The sequence below is a fragment of the Tachysurus fulvidraco genome, chromosome 2 (genome assembly GCF_022655615.1).
Source record: "Tachysurus fulvidraco isolate hzauxx_2018 chromosome 2, HZAU_PFXX_2.0, whole genome shotgun sequence".
Lineage (NCBI taxonomy): Eukaryota > Metazoa > Chordata > Actinopteri > Siluriformes > Bagridae > Tachysurus > Tachysurus fulvidraco.
In genome coordinates this window covers 12,152,947-12,169,874 of record NC_062519.1, presented here as the reverse complement: position 1 = coordinate 12,169,874, position 16,928 = coordinate 12,152,947, and the positions used below count along the sequence as shown (strand labels likewise).

Genomic DNA, 16,928 nt, shown 5'->3' with positions numbered 1-16,928 from the left:
TCATTGAACTTACGGAAGAAAAGAAACTTCAGCCTCCTGGAGCGAGCTTCCGATGCCATTCAGCAGGATTCTGTAATTCATTTATACAATTATATAACGCTTAAGGCACAAATCAGCTGTGCAAGATGAACCAAAGGACATAATAACAAAAAGTCCAAGTCCAAGTGCACTCTCGATCTACTTACCACTAAAAAGGACAGTGTCTGCTGTTTATGTCCACTATAGCACTATAGTCACAGAGTGTCATTTCCAAATGCTTTTAACTCTAAAAGACGTTAAACAGAATCGGTGATCCGGGACTAATCGCAGCAGGAGAGCAGAGAGGAGGTGAAGAATAGAATAATTAGCCAGAGAAAGACTCAGGCAAAGTCAACAGGTTTGAATCATGCCATCAACACAGGCCTCGCTCGACACCCACACGTAATTATAAGTCTGCTTAGCTGAATCACTTATAAAAAATAATACAGGGAATGAGGGAGCGAGCCCTGATCGAGCAAAGGACCATCAGTGAAGCCATTAGTGGCCTATAACTTAACTACTTAATAATCTTGGATGAAACGGCCGTGTGCTAAAAAGTACGAACAGGAACGTCGGAATACTGGCACCCTTCATGAAAAGGAATGTCTAAAAGTGCTCTAATGAAACTGTGATCTTCCTCACCATCGCTTCAGCTGTTCCCATTTATTAAATATGATGCTGATGAAACAGGAAATGGTCAAAGGTCACAAATACTGTTATATTCTGTTCTATGAGGGTGAAGATTGTTACGAGTGCCAACTTTCCTCTAACTGTTACAAAGGACACAATCCTTTTTGCTCATGGGGTGTCAATTGTTCTGAAATGAAGCGTGTGGAATATAAACAGATTTCTCCAGTCAAAAAAATTAGACCTGCGAGCTTCATCTGACTTTGGTCTGGTGATCACCATCAGCTCAAACCTTTCAGCTCATCCCTCTTACTGCCTGGAACAGCAAATGAATTAACACCGAACTTCTCAGGACAGGTTCATGAACATAATCCTCAGGTAGTCAAATATTAGCATGATTATTCAAATATGTACGATATTTTATTCCTGAACTCTTCACAGGGAGAACAAACGAGTCCCAGACATTACTTATAGGCTGGTTTTGAGTTAACAATAATAAATATCATACACTGGATAATGATGGGTTGTAATCTATGCCATCATTAAGAAAATGATAAATAAAATAAAAGCTTCAAAAGGTTAGAAACCCCCAGGGATGTGATTTACAGACCCTGAGGGGTTTCTGCCTGATTTCACCATTCCTCCATCACCTTGACCTATAATGCCTCATGACCTTCTAGATGCTACGCTCCTTCTAAATGCCTTAGACAGAGCAATTTTCCAGATTGGATTCCCGTGAATTCGGAGCATGTATTGAGACTTTTGGACACAAGAACTATTTTCACCGGAAAGTGCTTTTTATGGACTTGATGCATTATGTGTTAAAGCAGTCTGGAGATGTGAGTTTACTCTTTATTGCTCTTTAATAAGAACTCAGGTCGAGTTCGAGAGAATCTAAACTGTACTAATGTTCCTTATATTTATTAATCCTTATATATTATTAGCTTTGCAATCAGGTTTTTGACTTAGTTTGCTAGATTAAAAAAAAAAAGTTCAATGAGTTAACTTCAATTTAAGTGTGTACTTCAGACACGTGATTGAATTGAGGAACATGAATGATTTTTGCGTTTTTTTCAACATATACGTTACCAGTGCACTATTCTAACATACATGATTTAATTGCCAAATATTAAACACTACAGATACAGTTTCCATCAGCGCCAATATCCTCGAGTTGTTCCACAGTGTAACGTTAATACGAGGTGAACTGATCATGTTCACTCTATATCTTTCGATCTAGTATTTAGTCACATTACATAACATATATACGTACATATCTTTTTTTTTTTTTGGTGTGGTCTGGGCATTGTAGGTTAACAACAAAAAAAATGCTTGCATATTTTATAGTCAAGTTATTGATGATTCCTGTTTTAGGAAATGAAAAACTAACTTTTCTGATTGACTCTAAAGGCCAGTTGATTAAATGTTTTTATGAAGGGTTAATATCAGCAGTTGTAATGCAGTTTGCTCAAGACAAACATGTCTCAGGATCATTTCTGAGAACCCCACAGTTACATTTACATGAGCTTACAGCTCGCAGCCTTATCCAGCTTATGTATATATATATATACAGTACATCATGTACCTCTATATCTGTACGTGTGAAAGAGAAAAAAGCGGTTTTTCAACGTACAGTATGTAAAAATCCAGGATCAAATGCGTGGGATTCTTTGCCTTGGGGAACAGCAGTGTATGAGTTCAAACAGCAGTGTATGAGTTCAAACAATCAGCAGTGGGTGGAGAAACACAGGTATTCCCACACGTTAGAGCGGGTTTTGCCAGCTCTGTGGTCGAGAGAAAAGAAAGTGTGAGGTCAGATGAAAGAGAAGGAGGATTCAGAAAGCTTTTGCCCTGTGATAAAGCCATTACCACATCAATAGTGATTTATAAAGAGGGTAGGTCTATTCCAGACAAAGGTTCTTTGGGTTACTGTTTATAAATGGATGACTGGATATAAAAACTGTGAGCAGTTTTATTTTCAGTGAACATGGAGGAACAACAGATCAGTGTTCTGAATACGAGAGTCAGACTGGAGGGACCAGAGCAGAAAACCATGCAGCCTGATCTGCTGTCAGTCCTGAGGGAGTAAAGAGTCACAGGGACACCTTTTGTTACCTCAGTGGAAGATTAGAAAAACTGCCTGGTCTGACGCCATGTGACCAGAGGGTCGGATTAATCAAACGACCCAAACCGACTTTACTTGTGGTGACGTAACTGGCCCATAATTCCAATTCAATCATTTGAGAATCGCTCACGATCAATATGAATATTCACTCACATATACCCACACACACACACACAGTAGATAGTTACAGTCTCTAAAGACTGTTCCACCGTAACCTCTGCTAGAATTTTTTTTTTTAATGAAAACTGCATTTTGTTCAACAGGATTTTCCTCTTCAGCACCTGGGGGCTGAAATTCAAATGACAGAAAATGCTCTGCACTGACATCTCCGAGCACTAGAGACCACAGCGATGTATTTGATAAAAACGATGAGCACAAAAGCGTCGGACAGGTAGAGCAGACGCAGTTAGAGCGGTGTTACACTGCTGAGGATTGTAGGTGACTCAGAGAAATACATGAGAGGAAGAGACTGAGAGACTGGAGAGCCTGGCTCACACCGACAAGCCTCCAGCTGATCCCACAGCACCACAACCTGCATGCCAGCTTTTCAGCCTACACTTCCTCTTCAGGCCCACTCATTCACTGAGTGCACCATTAGCTCCTGCTTTAATATACTTCACTGAAAAGACAATAATATGAATCACTGAGGCAGATTTACACGTGTAGGCTGAAGGCAGAACCCAAACTGCAAATGAGTTGCACTGTAGATCAGAAACACGTCCTAGAAATCGAAGCATCCGTGCCACTAGGGGGCATTCAATAAAATTAGCAATACAACATATAATAACCAATAATATTAACAACAACTAAGTGATTTAGATGTCACACTATTGAGCCTCACTTGAGTAAATAATACTTTTATTATATTTTTATAAAACATTTTGACCAACAATCTTATAATCGTGGCACATAATGCCATTTTAATCATATACGTAGAGCTTTGGTCCATATCATAATAAATGAAGCTGCAGCCACTGATCAGACCATGATGTGGAATAACTTTGATTGGTGGAGGAATGGGGAGGAGCTAACTGACATCTGACCTCGGAGGCTGTGCTATTCGCATGACCTTCACGGTTAGGTCAAAATAAGAAACACACACACACACACACACACACACACACACACACACACACACACACACACACACACACACACACACACACAAACCCCTCACCCACTTCCCCCACACACAGACACACACTGACCATTTTCCAGATGTGTGTCTGCAGACACCGTCATAAAACACACATTTGACCAGCCATGAAATTAGCCGTGAACGTGACTAAGTAATGGCTGCTTTAACGTGCCCTTTCATCTCTTTTACACTTGAGACTTTCAGAAATTCAAATCAACATGGAGGCATTTCAACAATCTACGTACATAATGTCTAGTGTCATAAAACTAGTCTGAAATTTATAATTATACAAACTAAAAATAATAAAAAATATATAGTTCATTTCTGTGTATTCAAATGGTTCCATTCACCATAAAAAAAAAAAAATAAAATAAAATAAAAAATAAGGCCAACAATGCAGGAGAAAGTTCTGGGATCTCTTGCTAGAAAAATACAAATCTGACCAGGAAGAACCATGAAACTGCCCAACTTACAAGATTTCACATTTTTTCTCAACTCGATACAAATCCAATTTCTTTCCAGTTTTGTCATGATTTTCAGCAGCGTGTTAAATAAGAGTTTGGACGGATCACCCGTGAATCACACTGTCTGCTGTGTTTTATGTAAGATCTGCAGAAGAGACTGGATCAGAGGACACTACATTCAAATGAATACAAAAAAAAGGGTCTGTTCAGTTGTAGGTAAAAGGCATTTGGATAATCAAATCTTAAAGGTGTGGTCACCGCCAGCAATACCAATATAAAAAGATATTAACATAACCCACGCACACAAAAAATGGCTTCTCCACCAACCTTTATAGTAGAAGAGACATCGATCCGTGAGCACGAACCAGCGCTTGTTCCACTGCTTCACACCACTGCTGGCCTGCAATAAGAACATTATCTTTATTGTTATAATCGTTCTAAACAGGCTCGAGCGGCAGCTAATCGGCGTTAGGTTCACTGATTGTGATATGAGACATCAGGACTTAATTCTAATATCTCTCAATAGTTTGGCTATGAAAATGTTAGGGTTGAGTAATGCATTATATCGAGAGGTCTGATTGGTGTCATAATAAGATGATTTATAATATGACTGATGTCATAATATGAACGATTACACTGGACAGACAGACAGACAGACAGACAGACAGACAGACAGACAGACAGATGCATTAACGTTTAAACTGGTTGAATGCTTTCATGGCTTCATGCCCCGTTACCTCCAAAAATCAAACAAAATTTAGCAATTTCTTTCTGTCACTTGTACCGAACCAGAGACTTTACAACATGTTATTAGCCTTCTGTTAGTTTCTCCTCCAAATGGGGAAAAAGGAAAAACTGAATAAATACTCCAACCTACTGGCATGTATTATGGTTGCAACCGCAACTGTACTATTTTACAGCATTGTAAGGATTTTACTGCATTTTACATGCCAACATGTTGGATATCAGCATGAATACAAAGCTAATCTAGGCAGTGCAGACCTGATAGTAACGAGAGCCTGCTTAAATCTCCAGTCCAGGCTACAAAAATAATCACTCACCCAGTGCTATTGCTGTTATCTTGACTGCACAAAATCTTAAAACAATATCGCATACAATATCAGAAAAAAATAAACAAATAAAAGCATATTTTTCTGCCTTTTAGCTTTGAAAGATTGCAGTGATTAGCCCTGCCTGCTACATGTTAACCTGCAACAACACCTAGGAAGGCAAATCACTGTAATAAACAGCTATAGCTCTGTACAGCAATCTGGTATATTTGAAAAACTGCCTCTATAGGACATCTACACAATACCAAATAAACCAAATGGTTTCTTTGCATAGAAGAAAAATGTCCTGAGTCGTGTAGAAGCCTTTGCTCACGGCAGTTTTATCTCAACCCTACCATCAGTAGAACATGACTTTAATCACGATGCACCACTGCTCTCTGTGCGCTGGATTCTTTCTGCACTCTGAGGGAAATAAACCTGGCATCATACTGTATTGTGCTGTAAAAACTGATTTCCTTCTGTTAAAACAAGAACATTAAACAGCTGTTTCCTTTAAAATATCCACAATCAAGTCTCATATTCACTTTTCACCAAATGAATCCATCATCAATACTGAAAAGACAGTAACTAAGTTAAATGACTTTAGCCTTGCATTAGTTTCTATAGTCATTGAAAATGCATTAAGTTAAAATGGTGTAAGAGAAAGGGTCATGAGTTCGTACTGTATCCCAATGACGGCAAAGCTAATTGTGCCTCATGACCAATGGAACAAAATCGGCTGTTCTGTCTAAGTGGAAGTGATGGTGAAACTCACAGAAACACTAGCCACTGGTAACTCAAAGCTTTTAACAACTCTGGGTGACCTATGATAAATGCAGCTGCCCAAATGGTTGTACTTTTTTTGTTACTTTTATTTCACCTTGTTTCACACAATTGTACTCTGACGTACATGTTTGCCACTACGCAAGTTTGTGTGTTAGTTCATAAACGATAGTATGTGCCGTTGCTGATATTCTAACAATATCAGTTGGTCTCACACACGTTACCTGTTTATGGAGCCAGCCTTGCTTGGTCACTTCAGCTTTTGGGTTACGGCGCATGGAGTTGGAACGCTTCCCAAACGTGGCGGCTCTCTTAGGCGTCCGTGAAACTGGCTACACAGAGGCACAGGAGAATGTTTATGCTTTGTTGAACACCAGACACAAACATAACATCTACACAATGCGGTTGATTGATAATTATAATCCTGGGCTGTCATGATATGATCGATTATGCGATGATCATTTATTCAGCATTTCTGATCAGACGATTATGCAATATTTTGTTTTCCCTGTTCACACACATGACTCTGTTACACATGATATTACCAAGTAAGTCAAATCAGATGCAAGGGTTTTTTTCTTTGTGTGTTAGTATACACGTGTGTCAAGTCATTGGAATCTCAGCATAATACCAGGACTGGGAGCAATGTCATATAATCTTTAGTAAGAAATAAAACCTTTACATTCATGCTATTTGAAGGATGCACATATCCAGAGTGACTTTGTTAGTACTAAGCAGTCTCACATCACACATATAATTTGTTTTATTTCTCTTATACCACTGCCATTTATTAAATACCATCAATATTTCATAATAATAAGCTCTTTAACCACTCATAATAACACTGTTATTGTCCGTGTCTCAGATTAGTTCTGGATATCACTCTCTATGAAAGCTAATTAAAAAATACCCAGCAGGTTGCCATGTTTCGGAGGAATCGAAGACCGAGAGCTCCTCTTGTCTTCTCTTGCCGAAAACTTACTGACTGTTACAAAGTGCTTATGTCTGAGATTCCTTCCATCTACGTACTTACATGCTGTCACCGTATCAGCGATTACATTTTTTTTATCTTTGTTAAATAACAGCGCATTTCTAATCCATTTGTTCTTAAGATTTGATCGTGAGGAACATCCGGCTTACACAAGTCCCGGTGAATGAGCAGTTACTATAGAAACAGTACTGCATCAGAACAAGCACATTGAAATAAAACCGTGATATGAATTACAGCTGAAATGAGTGTCAGAGCTGTTGTTAGGGAAAATAAATCCAGCACTTAATTATGAACCTTCTGTGAATATTCGGTCCTAAAATAGAGAAGCAGGCAAATGTTTGAACAGATCTCTAAGTTATTTAGAATTTTAATGTGCAACGATGGCAAGGCAAAACCTAGTGAGATAATATGAGGAAGATGCCTTGAGAGGAACCAGACTCAAATCAAACAGAAGCCCATCCTCATCTGGGTGACACCAGTGTGATTATATATGATTTCCTTTATACAACTGTATATAGTCGGTGGAATTGTGTGGTCGGTGTGTGATATCACCTTTGGATGTTTCTCTGAACCACTTCATGTGAGAGAGTTTATACTGTTTATATTAGTAAGTGTTTGCACATAAGCCTTTAGTTAAAGAATATGTTTAAGATCAAGAAAAAAATAAATATTTGAGACATGTAAACCTGTATCTGTAACCTATTGCAGCTTGCTCTCCTGTTTTCCGTGTTTTTAATACAGTGTACTGCAGTATACTGACCTGTGAGTGATTCTGGGCCTCTGGGATTGAATGAGATGCCATGCTGAGGTTGTTGGCATTGCTGTTTGCCTCGACGGTGCTGTTCATGGGCCCTCTGCTCCCCGTCTTGCCATTCATGTCCGAATCTGAGCTCCTGCACACACACAGGTACAAACAGTGAGCCATTACATTTACGCAGAGCTCGTTCTCAAACCGATTCACGGAGTGTGTGCGCTGCAAAAGTGGATGACCCGAAAGAAAAGTTGCAAAAAAAACGAAAAAAAAGTTACAGTAGGACTATGGGAAAGAGGCAGACATGCACACATGGAGCCATGTTATTTTTATCCTCCACTGGCAAAAGCGCAAGGCCGCACCCCAGAGGCTGTAGTTTAAGAACAGCCGATGGTTTTGAAAGAATGTGATTTGAGAATGTGAGAGGACAGACGGAGAACGAGGGAGGTGCACATGGCATATGCTGCCCTGTATTTGTCGTTCAGTTCTATTGATCCCTGGTCTGGATGTTCCAAGCTTTCTCTCAAAGCCATTGATTTGCTGACCAGCAAGACAGACAAATTTACAACAAGTCTTTGAAGCTTACAACCAACTCAGACTGAAATATGAGCTTGATTAAATACTAGCAGCTCTTAAGCAATAGGTCTAAGAGAGGTGGATCATTCAGGTTCAGGAGAGATTCCCTCAAGAAACATGAAAGAAATCATGTCATATTATTCAGAGCAAAATGTAAAATGATGGCAGGATTTTCAGTTAAAGTGCTGAGTTGTTACACGTCCAACAGGAAATATGTCCAGTCAGACATAAACACTGCATCATATACACATATGGCGAAGGTGATCGGCTCAATAGCACGTGATCTCGTCCACGCATGATTAACTGACATGCAAAAAAATAAATCCACTGTGTAGAAAATAAAATGCATCCGACTTAGGCATTCAACTTTATTAACATACTGTGGAGGCTCTGTATTGATCCTCAACAACACAGGTACTGTCTCTACCTGTCTCTCACAGGTACTGAGAGGCAACTCTCTCAACATAAATCTTTTATCAGTCCTCTGACGAATTCAAAGAAATCCGAAAATGGTGACACGTATGCAATGCGGAATTTACATTAAATAAAAAAAAAAGCTTAAGCCTTTACGATAATTTGGATATTGGTGCATCAGTCAGGGTGATGCTAATGAATTCAGTACACATACAAACATAAACACACACACACATTAGTTCAGGCTTTAACACACAGTTCATGCTTTCTGTTCAGTCCCATTTTATGTCTTCTTTATACAGTATTTAAAATCCAACCCAAGTCATTGACACATGCTGGGTTTCTCATTCTCCCAAATATGATATAATACACATTTTGCTCATGTATCATCTTCAAGCTGTGCATTTTTCACTATCCTCACTATGTAAACCTGCACACCTGTAATTTTAGGCTATTGGTTGAGTGTCAGAAAGAAAGAATGGCACACTTACTGCAACTCTTTCTGGATCTGTCCGTTCTCCTCCAGACGAGTATGGATCACTGGGAGCCCAGCTGGCCCGTTCGGCTCATTCTGACTGGAAAACGGAAAGAAAATGAACAGTAGTATAAATGTTTAGCTTGCAAAACCATGACACTTTTCCAGACTAGTCACAACAATCCTGTAAAATGGCAAAGCAGGATCGTCCAACTTGCTTAATAATTCAACAGTTAGCAGTACAGTGTTACACTCAATCAATACACACCCATTTAGCCTGTGTGTGTGTGCGTGTGTGAGAGACCATGGCCGTAACAGTTTAAACAGCCACGAATAAATATTTGAAGCAAAACTAAACATAAAACATAGGCAACAATAACAGCATCCTGGCCTAGAGTGTGTAGAAACGTATCATATCCAAAGTCCTGGTAGCTAAGTGACGCTATCATGCTCGTGTTCTGCCTTTAGCCTGACAGTCACTCACTTTCAGCCACTTGTGACTGAACGCAGTATCTCTGTATCTCTTCCCACTTTACAGAACTCTGATAGGCTGAGCTCCAGGGACTGGTGTCTTAAACGAAAAGAGTTTCATACTTTATACAGAAGGCAGCTGCTTCACAGGAACTGATTTCACATCTACTGGAGTGGGAGAGTGTGTGTGTGTGTGTGTGTGTGTGTGTGTGTGTGTGTGTGTGTGTGTGTGTGTGTGTGTGTGTGTGTGTGTGTGTGTGTGTGTTTGTTTGATGCTGCACTTTGGCATGATCATAAACACAGTCAGATGTTTAACTGATGTGTTTTAACATGTTGCTATGACCGTCATATATAAAGATCATAAACAATGTTACTGTCCATATTGTCTGAATTGTTATTTCTGCTCATTTCCACAGAAGCGAGAGGGAGAACAAAAGCCGTAGCCGATGGACAAAATCTAAACAAACATATGTAAAGAGCTGTTTAGCAGTACGGTGCATTCGGCAGCTGTTGTGAATTCGGCTGAATTATTAAGAGGGAAAGAAGTGGAGTGTTGTGGAGTGTTTCACTGTGACAAGGGAGGAGCTGGTTAAGGGTTCAGGATGGAAGTGCAGCATGGACATGAACTGAAGATCTTTGGCAGACTAGAAATGTCTCACTTCCTACGAAGAATTATGCTTTAGAATGACATGCCAAATAATACAAGCACAAGCTGTCAGGGCAGTCTGCTGATTCCCATACTCCGTTCTCTCTCTCTCTCTCTCTCTCTCTCTCTCTCTCTCTCTCTCTCTCTCTCTCTCTCTCACACACACACACACACACACACACACAAAGAAATTGCATGTAAAAAACAACAGACAACTGTCAGGAATTCAGTCGCTCTAAAGGCAGATGGACAAATCTAGAACATTAGCGGAGAAACGTGTGTATGTGTGTGTATATGTGTGTGTGTGTGTGTGTGTGTGTGTAATCTCTTAGGGTCTTGCAACTGAGCATGCTTTATCATGTATAACCCAGAAACCTATATAGAAACAGAACCAATCCCTGCACTATATCCAACACGTACAAGACATTCTGGAAAACATTCTAATCTGTGCACGATTTTAAATCAATTGGACTACAAGCAATATTTCTTGGAGCACATGACCAATGAATGCTGACATTAAACACACGTCTAAACAGCAACACTCACACAAATGCTGAGGTACAAAAAAGCTTAATAGGATCGCCTACGAGTCATGGATGTCTCCCTCCAGCACTGCATTGCAGTCCTGCCTGACCTCCAGCTCCGAGTTTCCAGTCATGCTGCCTCTGCAGCTGCCTGCCTCTCTGTAGCTCGCTCACTATAAACTTCCCCCTTCCTTATCCGTCTCTTCCTCTCTCTCTTTCTCTCCCTCTCTCACGCTGCCATGCTCCGCTAAAGCGTCCCTGCAGTGTCACCACCTCACCTACCTGACTCGCCGGTCCGCTCGGAACTTCAGCATATTTCCTCGGATCAATTATATAACAAACACGGTGAGCACCAGATGGCCAGAGAGACAGAGTGTGAGAGAGAGAGAGAGAGAGAGAGAGAGAGAGAGAGAGAGAGAGAGAGAGAGAGAGGAAGAGAAAGAGAGAGAGCAGCTGATGCCAGGAGTGTCTGTTGGGTGCTAGATACAATAATTGCTGTCCTCCTTTCCTCTCCTTGAGAACATAGCCTCTATCGTTCTCTCATTCTCTCTCTCTCTTTCTCTCGCTCTCTTTCCCTCGCTGTCACTCGTTCCGTCTCTCTATACCTCCCATGTGCTCTCCTGCTTTCCAGAACTGCACTGCTCAGCTTGTTTGGTCCCTGCAACTGTTTCTTTTTTCTCTCAATCTCTCAAGTCTTCATTCTGTCATAAAGGAAACTCCCCCCACCAAAAGAAAAAAAAACAACAACAATACAACATGACCATGTGACACTGAATGACCCACGTGAGGCTGGAAATCAGAGGGCAAAGCTGTGGACATTCGTTAATGATGACCAACAAACCTATTGGGGGAGCTATGACTGCAAAACCTGCTACAGAGTACTGAGTGGAATGGGGTGGGGTTTAAACCCTGTTAGCCAGTCAGAACCCTCCTTCTTCCTCATCTTACCCAGACACATTGTTGTTGCTTTACACTAATAAGATCAGTGTTTCAAAGACAGCCATTGCTCAGTGGTACAATAATAGAGATGATACATCTAGATAATGCTGCGTTCACACATCTAGCCGTGTTATTGGCATAGGGATAACACTTGACAACAAATGTGTTATCCTGCTGCTAAAACGTAACATTCTAGAGGAAGATTAGGTGTTTTTATATATAATTCAGCAGTGTACTGTCTTTACTCTCATTGGTAGTCCATTTTTCCCAACTTTTCTCAACTTGGTCTCACCACTGGACACATCCAGTCACCAGCTCTCGCAGAAAATGAACGATCTGTCGTTTTTTTGTCACTGCGAGTCGCTGTACTGTAAGTGAACGTGACATTTTTTATTCATGTGAGCTATTTCAATCTATTATAACAGGGTCAGCATTTATGCTCCTTTATAAATCAGGTCTGTTGCTGACAAGACAAAGAGAGTTAAATTCCCTGTTTGATTTAAAGGATCAAAATTTCTATGAAATGAATAATAGCAGAAACATTAGGCATTTATTTAAGCACTGGGCAAAAAGATTTCACTTGTAGACATAAACTAATATAACCATCAGTTCTATCTTCAGCAGCAGCGGTTCACCAGCGTAGATGTTGGTGGAAAAGGAACGACGTTAATGATGCCTGATGAATTTTGTAAAATAACCCTGTTTTGTTAATAAAGATAATCTCAAATGAACAGTTTTTATGAATTGTGAAGCCTAAGGCCAATCAACAGAAGTGAAAAGCTAAAGTCAGGTTATAAAGAAACAATTCCATGGTCACATGACATCACCACCACCAAATCACGTGTGGTATACTGTATGTGGGAAAATGTGTGAAGCGTCTAACCCTTGGCCTGAATACTTGAACTGCTCTGTTTGGGGCGGAGCTTGTATGGGGGTGGGGCTTATAGCCAGAGGAATGTTTACACATAGATGAGTTCCTTTTGATCTGAGGATTGATGTTGCAACAGTTAAAAAAATCCTCACTTATTTTGGATGGATGGCATACCGTCATGCAGGAATAGCAGCAAAAAAAAAAGTCAGCGTGCAAGAGATTTACACAAATGCAAGTCGCATGACACTTTCCACACTTTCCCCCATGCTCTCAGTGCAAATATACACAACACATAGATGGACTCGAAATCACTCCTTCCCTGCCATCATGAAACCTGAAGAAGTTGGACCGATCACGTTTCTACACTCTCTGTGGGACTATCAGTGGTCGGCAGAAACGATTCTCAGGACAGTATTCAAGAGGACCAGAAAGAGTTTCATTATATTTGGATCACTCTTGAGCTCGAAAACAACTGACACTTTAAACTGAAAAAAAAAAAAAAAATGCACCCATGGAAATGAATGAAGGTGGAGTCACTTTGACAACACATTTTATCTTCACTATAAAAATGACATTACAGTAGCTATGACTTTTACCTTCAGTCTCTTTGACCTGATCAGGTCTACAGATGCATTCTGCTGCCTTCTGATTATATCTGTGCACAGAGATTTGATGCATGACCATGTGCACTGTAACTAACTTCTGCATGAACCTGTAGAAGAATCTCTTTCCTTCTGGATTGAAACTCAGACCTAAGCAACCGTGCTGCCTTTAGTTCTGCTTATAGTTTACCTCTCGCAGCTGCTTTTACGATAAATGTTATGATCCCTCTTCCGAGGAACACGCGAGATAAAGGAATGAGAAAGGTCATTCGGGGGGTCAGTTTCTTATCAGTGGTCATGAGGTTTTACAATGAATTCTATTAATAAACGCTCAAACAGCAGCTTCACTCACAGATCACCCAGCGACAGCACACACGATAAGCAGCTTATACTTTCTTTCAAGGTGGAAGTTTTTATTTATTTGTTTGTTTGTTTGTTTATTTGTTTTCAAATCCCACTAGCGTTTTCTTTTTTTTTTTACCTTATATCACACAGACATTCAGTGCTTTGTTGTGGCAAGTCAGCTATAAAAAAATGACCTATAAAATACAGCATGCAAGGGCATGTTCACAGGAAATGATTTTTGCTCCTATTAATATTTCCAAATTAATCAGTATTAAATAGTGATGTAATCCTGTCAATCAGTCGATCCCAGTCTGACAAACGGCATGTCTTACTTTGCTCTGACTTGCGAAACGTCTCGGTGTATAAAAGACTGTTTCCCCAAGCGTTCAAGTTCACTACAGCTGTGTGGAGTATACCTGGCACCGTGCCTACTCTTATTTTCTCCATAATCCCAAGCCACTGATACTGAATGTTCTCCAACCATATTCCTTTTTCAAATAAATAAATAAATAAATAAATAAATAAATAACTTGGTGCAGAACATGATGATATAGAATATAATTTTCTTTTCTTTAAAAAATAAAATAAAAAAAATAGGTAACTGTTATAAAAAGGACACTCCAAACAAAAGGTCATTACAGAAATATTGGTGTGTGTGTGTGTGTGTGTGTGTGTGTGTATGTACATCCACAAGCTCCTCCCCAATTCCTGTTTCACCAAGATGGCGGACACACACACACACACACACACCCCCACGCACACACACACAGGTCACCACTTCACAGCAGCCACATCCACAGCGTCAGGGCTGCTGGAGGACGCAGTGGACGAGTGGAGGGATGGATGGAGGGAGGGAGGGATGGGGGATGGATAATTAGGCACCAGTGCAGCACGGTAAGCCACAACATGGCTACGGCTGTACTGCACAGTGATTCGCATGCTGCTAAAAATCCATTGCTTTCACACATTAACTACAATAAACATAATGCATAATAATGGCATTCCCCATTTTATTGACGGATATTGCTTTGTATCGAACAAGATGATGAAAATCATCTCTTGATTTTCCCTTAAAACAGAAAATTATGTTCATATCATTGCATATTTGTAATATCATATGCTTATAACTGGAGATATCTCTGTGTGTGTGTGTGTGTGTGTGTGTGTGTGTGTGTGTGTGTGTGTGTGTGTGTGTGTGTGTGTGTGTGTGTGTGTGGTTGTCCGTTGACCCAAAAGTTTAATTTTGTAATGAAATTCTATTGTTTGAATTATTTCTTTGTTTAAACATTTTCACTAACAATACTACTAAATGTCCCTGGTGGTCCACCACCACAGTGAGAGGTTTATCTCCCAGTTCTGGTCCCAAGCCCAGATAAAATGGGGGTTGCATCAGGGAGGGCATCTGGCGTAAAACCTGTGCCAAAATCAAATATGCAGATCGGATGATCCTCGACCCCGAACAGGAGGCAGCCGCAGGGCAACAACAACAACTGACATTACTACTAATTAACCATATCCGACATTACCCATAATGCCTCATTTTAACCTTTTAGTGCTTCAGTCCACTTTTCTCACACTTTAGTCCCATTGCAACTGCGCTATCAATTAATGTAACAACCTCCAGCTTCACAGGGATTAGTGAAAATACAGCAGCAACCAACAAACTGCCTCAAGAACCACAAACATTTCACTATAAACATATAATTTGATGATATTATTTAGCCACAACATAGACTCTTGCTTTAGATGTTTAACATTTGAATGCATTTAGGGAAAATGGTGAAAAGTCTGATGTTGTATATAGTATAGGATGTCCTTGCTTACTGTCGTGTTGAGATTTCCTTCATGTTTTCTATGTAGATTCCTGTGTTTAGGTTTAGAGCCGCTTCAGATGTATACTGACATCTAGTGTAAAGATGGCTGAAGTGCACTTGCTGGTTTCGCATTTTGATCACAGGATCTGACAATCACGCTGTAGCAGGGCTGTCAAGTGTCACGCACTGAGAGTGAAGTCACTCATTTCGCTTGTTTCTCACGCTCTCCCACCACACATCGTATTTCTCACCCAGAAGAACTTTTTGACTACTTATCATATATTTAATAAGCCTCAGTGCCCAAAATTTATCTGTCCGCACCGCTGTATCTATGGAACCGGGTTTCATTGGGGGGGTGCCTGGCTGGGGGGTTGGAGATGTCACTCTTGCCTGTCTTTAAAACTTGAGAGCCCTGCTGTATATTGGGCACTAACTGGCCATTACATTATATTTGTATTGTATTCTACTCCGGATACAGTAAATACAGTAAAAAGTACATTTACCCCATTCACTTCCTCATTCTGTACAGTATATTGCTCATGATTGCTTATAATGTGCAAATGAGAGAGAGAGAGAGAGAGAGAGAGAGAGAGAGAGAGAGAGAGAGAGAGAGAGAGAGAAGGAGAGAGAAGTGGAGAGAGAGAGAAACATTTAGAGAGAGAGAGAGATAAAGCAAGAGAGAGAGAGAGAGAGATAAAGCAAGAGAGAGAGAGAGAGAGAGAGATAAAGCAAGAGAGAGGGAGAGAGAGATAAAGCAAGAGTGAGAGAGAGAGAGAGAGAGAGAGAGATAAAGCAAGAGAGAGAGAGAGAGAGAGAGAGAGAGAGAGAGAGAGAGAGAGAGAGAGAGAGATAGCAGCCCTGTTGGCAGTGAGAAGGACACGCTGCATTTAAGCTGTGTGTAATTTATAATAAAACACTCTCCTGTGTAGACATGGAGGTTTGATCTCTCACTCATCCAAACAGATCAATAGCTCTTGGTGCAGAAAGGCAGCCGAGTGAACTCGCAGTCAGCAGGAACTTTTCACACCCCACACAATTCTTAACAGCACTGAACAAACACTTCTAAGCTCGAACACATCAGATTAACACGATGCATGTGCTGCTTTGACTAATTTAAGAAGAACTTAATATTATTGAGTCTAGATCTTTGTACACCGCAAATACTATTAAAACTATTACGTTTCGAATACATCCATACAAATCCCACATGTAACCACTTTTTTAAAATATTGCATTAACAAGAATTTCCTACTGACAAACTGACAGGTGGTAACAACCTTACATTGGGCCTAAATGGATGACGTC

General features: G+C 40.2%; 1 protein-coding gene across 12 annotated transcripts in view; it reads right to left on the bottom strand.

The window, feature by feature from the left end:
• The window catches only part of plekha6 (pleckstrin homology domain containing, family A member 6), a 95,194-nt gene that overhangs the window by 31,181 nt on the left and 47,085 nt on the right, over positions 1–16,928 (bottom strand). For 5 of the 12 annotated variants that reach the window (XM_047805673.1, XM_047805678.1, XM_047805692.1 and 2 more), the window contains exons 1-5: positions 15,634–15,671; positions 9,428–9,511; positions 7,956–8,088; positions 6,429–6,536; positions 4,700–4,772 (exon numbers count right to left, since the gene is read on the bottom strand). In XM_047805673.1, coding sequence (XP_047661629.1) covers positions 4,700–4,772; positions 6,429–6,536; positions 7,956–8,088; positions 9,428–9,511; positions 15,634–15,656 — 421 coding nt within the window. In that variant the 5' untranslated portion in view covers positions 15,657–15,671. Of the gene's footprint in view, positions 1–13; positions 75–4,699; positions 4,773–6,428; positions 6,537–7,955; positions 8,089–9,427; positions 9,512–11,115; positions 11,241–11,334; positions 11,405–15,633; positions 15,672–16,928 lie in introns of those variants that run through there. The other 7 variants (XM_027144321.2, XM_027144322.2, XM_027144314.2 and 4 more) reach the window with 5 other exon arrangements.